This window comes from Octopus bimaculoides, chromosome 11, assembly GCF_001194135.2.
Source record: "Octopus bimaculoides isolate UCB-OBI-ISO-001 chromosome 11, ASM119413v2, whole genome shotgun sequence".
NCBI classification, from domain to species: Eukaryota; Metazoa; Mollusca; class Cephalopoda; order Octopoda; family Octopodidae; genus Octopus; species Octopus bimaculoides.
Genome location: NC_068991.1, coordinates 6,177,183 through 6,187,389, shown reverse-complemented (window position 1 = coordinate 6,187,389; position 10,207 = coordinate 6,177,183). Strand labels below are relative to the sequence as shown.

Sequence of the window (10,207 nt, the reverse complement as noted above, 5' to 3'; positions counted from 1 at the left end):
ATATATATATATATATATATATATATATATATATATATATATATATATAGTCTGTGTTTTGATGAATGTGATTTTTATAACTGGGTTGAAATGAATACAATATGGGCAATGATTGATATATTAAGGACACAAGATACTACCAGAAACAAAGAATCACTTTCATATTAGAGAAACAATGTGGTTTTAATTTAATTTCATAATCTAGTTTTTTACCCTACCGAAGTTGCTAAAAGGTACCAGTCGTGTACTGAGGATCGATGTAATTATTGATTATACACCTCCTCTGAGTTAATGTGTCGCCTTGTGTCGTGTCACCGAACATTGTAATTGTTTGCGCCACATTCCTGGGAATAATATGTAACAACCCACAAAGCATTTCTTTCGCTTATACTTAATTTCTCGTGGGAGTAAAAACTGTTTTTCTTATTAAAACAAAAGACATCAAGATGATTTTTGTAAATGTGAAATGTCAAGAACATGGGAAGACGAAATATATTTAAAGAAAAAAACACCAAACTGTATAATGAGGATATTAATGAAGAAATAAAATGTTCTCGAAAAGAAGAGAAGTAAATAAAATGAGCGATGGAAAAATGTGCCTAGGTTAAAATTGCGAAGTTGGTTGTCAATATTGAACATCTGTGGGTGTATGGTTGTGAGTTGGGGATGAATTCCTTGTTTATTCGTGTCTATAATAATGGTTTAGCTAATAACACGGTTTGACATCTCTGGGAAGACTTGGTAAAACTTGATAGATATTACTGCCAGGAGTGTGGAACGATCGAATGTAAAGTCAGACTTTGGTGATGCCGCATGCTAATTATATAAAAAAAATAATAATATAAAACTATTCACAAGCTATTAATGATGACATGAGAATTTCTTTCCACACAAAATACCACACCAGTTTTCCTAAAAGTAGATATGGTTATTCGTCAATCGAATCAGCGCCAACATATCAAGCACTTTATTTTATCAATTCCAGGAGAATGAAGTAAAAACTGACCTTGTGTTAGATTTCGGACATAGATATAAGAGTATGGGACCAAAATGCTATTAATTCGGCAAACTACTGCTTCGACCATCTTTAGCAAACTCGATATTAATATAGAAGTGTTAACATTATCAACAAAATAAACTTTAAAGAAGTTAAATAGAATACACTTAGAATTCACCAGAAGTCCAGAAGACTCTTAGAGGTGAAACTGTCTGGACCGGTAACAATTCCTTCCGCACAACGAAGGCTTTTTTTTAAATCCAGAACATTAGCAATTTCTTCAGGGAGCACATCTATTTTACTTTTTACTTCTTTAAATTTTAAATTTACAGATAAATTCGTCAGGTCGTGGTGCGATATATCTAACATGATATGGTTCCATTCTACCTAACCAAAAACCGGTCTTCAAGAAGACTATCTAGTATGGGGTTAAGTTAAAAAGTATTCGTTGAAAGCCTGGGTGTTTCAGTTGTGGGTGCAACAACACTAGGAACCGGGTGAAAAGTTGGATACCTTAATCATGCAACAAAGTTTAACTTGGCAATTAGACAATGGATAGTAATTTAATGATTAAATATAGGGAGAGTGTGGCTGAAGTTTCTACACAAAACAGCTCCACTTTTGCCGAATAGCTAGCTAGCTACAGAATTGTTTCACTATTGAAATTACGATATACATTTCTAATCATTATAACTGCGATATTGACAGAATGTACATAAGGACAAACTTTGTGTGCATTTGTGTATATGTAAAAAAGATCGGTGTAATGTGTGGTGGTAGGATAGAAAGAACAGATGAGTGTACCTGTGTGACAAAGAATATATAGATGTTTGTGTTATGTGAGAGAGATAAGTAAAATAATAATAAAGATTGATGGTATTTGGATTAAAGAAATGAATGAGTAAATAAATACAGGTTTGGAGAAAATGGAAAAGACGAGATGGAATGAGAGATAGGATTATGAAGGCACAGACAAACGACTGGTCTATGTTAAGTTGGTGTATAAATAGAAATGTGTATATTGATTATTTGTGTTTACAATAAATCTCAACTCGTCTTAAAGCACCTTGTTATTGAAAGATGTTCATTTATTAGCGGTAATACATCAAATAGAATTGATATTATAAAGATATCTATGATTTAAAGCCATGCCAAGTAAGATGTTAATTTAAATAAACATACATCCATGTATATATCATATATTTCTATGTATGTATGTGTCTATATGATCATGTCTAATACAGATGCCTCTATGAGGCATAGTCGCACATTTGGAAAAAAAACGAAAACTGAAAGGCAAAAGTGTCAACTTGAATAAAATAAAATAAAATATCAGTTGTGTTGACAAAAATAATTGTTATGGTTGTCGAAAATAAATATTAAAAGAAGAAGAAAGAAAGAAGAAACGATAGGAGTTGAATGAATAGAGACGGAGACACAACAAGCAAAGCACTGTCTGCAGTGACGGGAGGGGGAGTTCGAAGACGAAAAACGAAACAAGATCCGAGTTTTACATATACACATACACACACATATATATATATATGTACACACATACACATATTATATATCAATATATTATATGTAATGTTGATATGTTTTTGTTTTCATACTGACCCCATAAACCAGTCCATAGTATCTCTGAGATAATCCGGTATCTTCTCCAGCTTGCTAGCCTATCTCGACAGGCCTGCTCCTCCTCGGTCAGGCCGACTACTGGCTACATTAGTGGTGAAGATTTCACTACAGTCAGACACTGTCCTACTCGCACAACAATGGCAGCGTTAACAGCAGCAGCAGCAATCGCCTCCCCACTAATGAGAGAGAGAGGGAGGAATAGTAAGAGGAAGGGAGACTACTGAAAGTGTGAATGAAGGAGAGAAAACTCAACTAGAGGTGCAGTAAGAGCGAGAGAGAAGGGAAGAGAGTTAAACTGAGTGACTGAAAGAGAGAAAGAAAGAGAAGGGGGTAAAGGGAAATGACGCAACTCCTCCCTATTTATATCGATTACCAACAAACCGCATCAGCAGATAATAAATATTGCTTCTTCCCTGTATCGGTGATCTGCTTCCAAATACTTTGACATTCTTTGAGACAAATGACTTTTTCGAACTTATTTTGACTACGCTATTAACAATATTAAAGCTTATTGTCTCCATAGACAAATCAAGTTCGTGGAATACGGATGGAACATTCTCTCTTTTGTCTTTGAGAAATCCTTTCGATTATTATTCAAGGTGTTCTGCTCTAAAAGTTCTGTCTGACATCGTCACAGCTTTCGGTGACCTAGACATCGGCGGACTGCATTATATACGACTTAGTTTAAATATTTCCCAATATAATGCAGGCCAGCTGCGAAAAAGCCAATATTCCAAAGAATAGAAACAGATGCTAGGGAACAGGGGATTTATGCGATCATCGATCAAAAATAGAATTTTTTTTTTTACTTCAACTATTTATTTATTAGTAAAGTTCGGACCAACAACGGTATTTTCCTGCAATGTTATTTTCACAGTATATTATCTTCGTGAGAGTTTCTGAGCATTGGCTTTAAGCTTGGTCAAGCGTAATAAATACGCTAGCCATGATTATTTTGTGTGTGTGGTGCGTGCGTGCATGTATGTTTGGTTAAGAACTTCGCTTCGCAACCACGAGGTCTCGAATTCAATCCCATTGCATGGCATCTTGGGCAAATGTAAGTTTCTATAGTGTCGGGTCGACTTGTACGTTGTGAGTGACGGTAACGGCCTAGAAACCCATCGTCTGGATTGCACCCGTAATTTAAAAGGGATAGCCTCGAGTCGTTAATTCAAGAAGAGATTATTTATTTGATTGAACAACTAAGTCCACATCGTTGAACGACAGAGACCCCACCACCACTTCCGTCGTTCAACGATGTGGACTTACACACACGCAATCTATCTATGTATCTGTCTATCTATCTATCTATCTATCTATCTATCTATGTATCTGTCTATCTATCTATCTATGTATCTGTCTATCTATCTATCTATCTATCTATGTATCTATCTATCTATCTATCTAGGTCTTCCCTCAGGACGCCCCAAGATTGTTTCCACACGTTTTACCCATTCATCTCGATCTTCCATAATGGTCCTCAGCTCCATACCAGTATCCTCCAGCAAATTGTCAACATAGGTCGTCTACCTCCTTCCTCTCCTGGTTCTTCCTTCCGTTGGTTGCTAGAGCACTAGCTTGTTAGCAATTCATCGGTATGTGTGATGCAGTGTCCAGTTAGCCTCATCTTTCTATGCTGTATCTTCTGACGCCAACGAAGGCAACGAAGTCGATTGTATTGATGTTGGTGGCGTCAGAAGTCTGAATGGTGTGTGTATGGCAGTTGTGGTGGCAATGGTGGTGGTACTGGTGATGGTGATGGTTGAAAGCAATCAACAGAAAGAGAGAGATAGAGAAAGAAAGAAAGAGGTCAGAGAGAAAAAAGAATTGTACTGACCCCAAATGGGAAGACAAAAATGTTGTTTATCATGCAGCTTTGCAATAAGTTCCAAGTCAAAGAATTGTTTCATTGTTTTGATGAAAATTGTTCATTGCTTGAAAAATATTCGTCAAGTTTAATAAAATATTGGGTTGTCCGGAAAGTTCATGCCGATTTATAGTAGCTTACCTTAGTGTTTTTCTTCTATTCTTTTACATGTTTCAGTCATTTGACTGCGGCCAGATTGGATTGGAGCCTGGTGCAGCCTTCTGGCTTGCCAGCCCTTAGTCAGACTGTCTGGAAAGCGGACGTTAAACAATGACAATGATGATGATGATGATGATGCATTTAGTGTTGCTACAGAATTAGGCGACATGGAAGTCTTTGTAGTTGAATTGGGGACAATTGAACTCAGTGGTTCCATTGTCATTTAATAATTCATCAGAATCTGCTCCTCTCTCCTACCCAAAATGCCAATCGTAAGTAATAAAAGCCCTGCCAATTAATATGTAAACATGTACTTGTCCAGGTGCAGCTCATTTACATAACGGTACGAGTTTAATGACCAGCCAGGTAATAATTACCAAAGTACCATAAGTTATTTGATCTTCCAGGCTATTTGATCTTATAATAGTAATTAGTGTTATAAAATAGCTACGACTGATCTATATGTGGAAACTGACAAAGAAAACGGAATGAAGGGAGGCAGAGAAGCCATAAAATGATAACAGAAACTCATTCATCCGTGAAGTGTTACGATATGCATTCTTTATCAGTCATTATACTGGTTTCTATAGCAACACTCATTTGCTGACTTTCTACCTTGTAAATGGCTGTGAAGTGGCATCAATCAAATACCTGAAACCAAGTATGTATGCTTATTATTGTTGTTGCTATTATTATTACTGATGTTAAGGCGGTGAGCTGGCAGAATTGTTAGCACGCTGGAAAAATGCTTACCAGTGTTTTGCCCATTGCTATGTTCTGAGTTCAAATTCCGCTGAGGTTAGCTTTGCTTTTTATCCTTTTGGGGGTTGATGAAATGAGTACCAGTTGAATACTGGGGTTTATGTAATCGACATAATCCCCTACCCCCAAATTCCAGGCCTTGTGCCTATAGTAGAAAGGATTATTATTATTGATGTTATTAAAGCAGTGAACTGGTAGAATGGAGGGTACACGGGGCAAAATGCTTAGTAGCATTTTGTCTGTCTTCACGCTCTGGGTTCAAATTCTACCAAGGCCAACTTTACCTTTCATTCTTTTTGGGGGTCAATAAAAAAAGTACCAGTTGAGTATTGGGGTCAATGTAACTGACTATCCTACTCCCCCAAAATGTCAGGCTTTGTGTGTATAGTAGAAAGACTCATCATTGTTGTTGTTGTTGCTATTATTATTATTATTATTATTATTATTGGTGTCAGCACAGGACATCCTGAGATTATTATTATAATTATTTACATTATTTACATTTGACGGATATTTGTCCTCATCTTGTTTGTGTTAACAACAAACAAGATGAGGACAAATATCCGTCAAATGTAAATAATGTACATAATTCCTCATCTTTTAAATATAGAACTGTATTATTATTATTATTATTATTGTTGTTGTTGTTGTTTGTACTTATTATTTCCTTTGTTGGTGAAGTGTGCTAACTTTTAATTTTATTTCTGTACATCAGCTTCATTTCCAACATTTCCTGTTATATCTGAGCACATAGCTTAGTGCTTGACTCAAATATCTCGACTCAAATTCAAAAGCATGCTGATAAAACAAACAAATTGACACTTACACACTGTAGGGATTCTCAACATTACAAATTGTACATGCTAGGAGATGAAGTGATATCTCCTACAGCAAATGTTTAGCAGTGTGGGTGAAGGGGTCTGCTTAACATTCATGTGGTTCTGCATTCAATCCCAGTGTTTAGTACTTTAGCTGAGAGACTTTGCACCATTGCTCAACTGATACCTTGAGAATGGAATTTCTTTGACAGAAACCACGCAGAAACACCTCACTGTATGTATGTGCGTGCACGTGTGTTTGTGTATGTGCGCACTTTATATATATACATATATATATACATATACATACATACATACATACATACATACATACGTACATATATATATATCATTAGAAAATGGAGAAAACCACAGATTAACCAACACATCAATTGGACCACATTTATAGCTTATTTTTTTAATACAAAGCATGACATAACAAAATAGGTGATGTAACATTTGTCATGCTATGTATTAAAAAATAAGCTGTAAATGTGGTCCAACCGATGTGTTCGTTAATCTGTGGTTTTCTCCATTTTCTAATTATTTGCATTGGTTCCTGATAAGCTCTTGTTTATCTTGTTGTTATCTGTACTCTACATGTATGGTGTGCCCACACACACCATTGCCCAGGGATAATACACGTAGAATTTGAACTCAGAACGTAACAGCAGACAAAATACTCCTAACGATTCTGCCAGCTCGCTGCCCTCATTTTAGACTTTACATTAAAAAGAAAAACAAACAGTATTTTCTCTAAATTTACCCAGAAAACCCCCAATAAATAATTAAATATTCACTTTTATTTCACTCTGGCTTAATATTATTTTAAGAGGAAGAGTTATCTGAGCTGATAGGACATTAGATTACCAACCCAAAGATGATGAGATCATATCCTGTCATCAACACTAGGGTGTGTTTTTGGCAAAGATACTTGTACAAACCAAACTTTTGACACACTATTCCATATGATATAGTAAGTTGTAGGACTCCAAAGTACTTTTGTTAGCTGTTGGTTTATAGAACTAGGATTCAACTAATTTCATGGGTGGGACATCGAGTAGCACAGGCTCTATCAAGCTGTTTTGCTCTAGATAAACGAGGAAGATGTAATGAGCTAAGCTGCTCCCAATCAATGTTATTTACACATATCCAAATAAATGACTGGGGAGTTTATTTATTTAATTACTGTTTAGCTATTCCTCTTTGAACAAGATGTTATTTTAAGCATTTAATTAGAGATAGGCTTGCCTGTGCGGTAAGGAATTTGCTTTCCAAACATATGGTTCTGGGTTCAGTCCTACTGCATGGATCCTTGAGCAAGTGTCTTTTACTATTACCTAGGGTTGACCAAAGCCTAAGATAAAAGATAGGGAGGGGTAGTAGATGCAGTGACGTAATCCTTCAAAAGCATGTGTAATCTCTATAATTATAACTCCTACTCAAACTGCAGTAGTTGAACTCAGAACATTAAGAAATGCCACCAAGTATTTTGTCCAATGTATTGACCCTTTCGTTACCGTATTTATTTTGAGATGTTCTGTGTTTCTTTCAATTAATTTTAAATATAACCAAGAATTTAGTAAAATAACTTCGTTATCATTAAGCTAGTGTTAGGAACATAAATTGTGACTAAGGTTTGGTGGAGGATTTTAATTCAAAACTTATGAAAACAAGACATTTGTACTACAGAGCCAGAGGTGGTTTCAGTCGGGTTGGTATCAAAAGGGTTAAAGCAATTCTACTAGCTTGCTGCCTCACTAATTCCTTTATTATTCAATAATTCACCATCATTTCTGCCAAGGTATATATTAGTTTAGATTTCAATAGTTCAAATAATCTCACCTGCAGCTTGTGAGGGAGAGAAGTGAACACATTTTTGGTTTGATTGTCATCCCAAGCTATCGAATAAATAATTAAATAAATAAATTACTTTATGCGTTTGATTTGACAGTGAGACAAAACACCTGGTTTAAGTCTGTGTATTTAGTTATTAATAAATTCATGCTGAAGAGATGCTCAAGTAATATACATCTATTATGTATATCATAAGCATGGGAACATTTGTGAAGAAACAGGAAACAAAAAGTGATGAAATATTTGTGGTTTGGAAATGATAAAAGCGATAAAAGCAATGAAAAGGATGAACTCCATTGCTGTTTCTTTTAATTTATTTGTTCACGTATATATTGCTCTACAATATTAATGGTTTGCCTTTCATCCTGAAGGGGGTCGATAAAATATATATTGATAAAGGGCTTGGCTTCATTTCATTCACTTTATACTCTTCTTCACTAATTTCAAACCTTGTGCCTTTGATAGAAATCAATAAGAATAGATAAAGCATTATTTATTGGGGGGGAAAAAAATGAATTTTATTACATCAGGAAACAAAATCTAGTATTTTTCTGTCAGTTTCTATTATTTGCCTTTCAAATGTTTCAGTCATTAGACTGCAGCCATGCTGGAGCACCACCCTAAAAAATTTTTAGTTGAATGAATTGATCCTAGTACTTATTTTATTTTACTTTTTTTGAAACCTGGTACTTATTCTCTTGGTCTCTTTTGTTGAACTGCTTAGTTACGGGAACATAAACACACCAACACTGGTTGTCAAGCAGTGGTGGGGGACAAACAGAGATACAAAGACACATACACAGACACATGCACACAAACACACACACAAGCACACAATCACATGCACACACAGCAGGCTTCTTTCAGTTTCAATCCACCAAATCTAGTCACAAGGCTTTGTTTAGTTTGGTCGGCCCAGGACAACAGTAGGAGACACTTGACCAAGTTGTCACACAGTGGGACTGAACTCGGAACCATGTGGCTGAGAAGCAAACTTCTTACCACACAGCCACGCCTCTGCCAAAGGCATGTAACTTTTAAAATATCAAAAAACAAAAACAAAAAAAACCCCAAAAGAATCTTGAAAATATCTGTTACTAGATTGTACGCAAACAAAAGATATTCCACTGACATAATCCAACAAGAGCCCCCCCCCCGCACCCCAGGCAGTCAAAACACCTGATATGTTTTGAATCAAGTTTCACTTAAACCACAACCTATTCAAATAAAGAATTGAATGACATGTTGGATAATAGGCACAGGTGTGGCTGTGTGATAAGGAACTTGCTTCCCAACTACATGGTTCTGGGTTCTGTCTCACAGCATGGTACCTCGAGCAGATGTCTTCTGCTATAGCCCTGGGTTGACCAAGGCCTTGTGAGTGGATTTTGGTGATAGAAACTGAAAGAAGACCATCGTATATAAATTCGTTTGTATAAAACCCTTCAAGGTGATGCCCCAGCAAGGCCACATTCTAATCACTAAAAGAAGTGAAAAGAAAAACAATGCAGTCCTACATGTATTTATGCCATTAAAATGGATGAAATAATCACGTCTTGATTGTTATTAATCATAAGTCAGCTTGACCCAAAGGGACAACCAAACAATAACAATATTAACTGACATTTCACAGCAGGAAGTGATATGGCTTCAACAAATTAATGTGCCTATATATATATATATGTATGTATGTATGTATGTATAGGATCTTTAACAAAATCTTAATTTCTTAGAAAAGAAACAATTTTAACAGTTTGACAATTGTAAACTTTATCTGATTTCTTAAGTGGTTATGAGAGAGGGGGGGGGGCCTGTGAAATAAATCGGTTGATAAGACATCAAATTGTGTTTATCGGTCATACTACAGCTATCTCAGTTTTAACCAACAATGATAAATCAAGGCTGTAAGTATTAGGTTGTCAAGAAAGTTCTTGTGGAATTTTTTATTTTCGTTTTAAATGATGTACAGAATTGAATATTGAGAGAAAAAAAAGTCGACTTTTTTTCTCAATATATATATATATATATATGTGTGTGTGTACATGTATTTGTGTGTCTGTGTTTGTCCCCCTGCCATCGCTTGACAACCGATGATGGTGTGTTTATGTA

The 10,207-nt window shown here is 35.7% G+C and overlaps 1 protein-coding gene across 1 annotated transcript in view; it reads right to left on the bottom strand.

The window, feature by feature from the left end:
* The window catches only part of LOC106877172 (MOB kinase activator 2), a 60,868-nt gene extending 58,047 nt beyond the window's left edge, over nt 1-2,821 (bottom strand). The window contains exon 1 of the mRNA XM_014926001.2: nt 2,615-2,821. Coding sequence (XP_014781487.1) covers nt 2,615-2,631 — 17 coding nt within the window. The 5' untranslated portion in view covers nt 2,632-2,821. The remainder of the gene's footprint in view (nt 1-2,614) is intronic.
* Between the last annotated feature and the right edge of the window lie 7,386 nt (nt 2,822-10,207).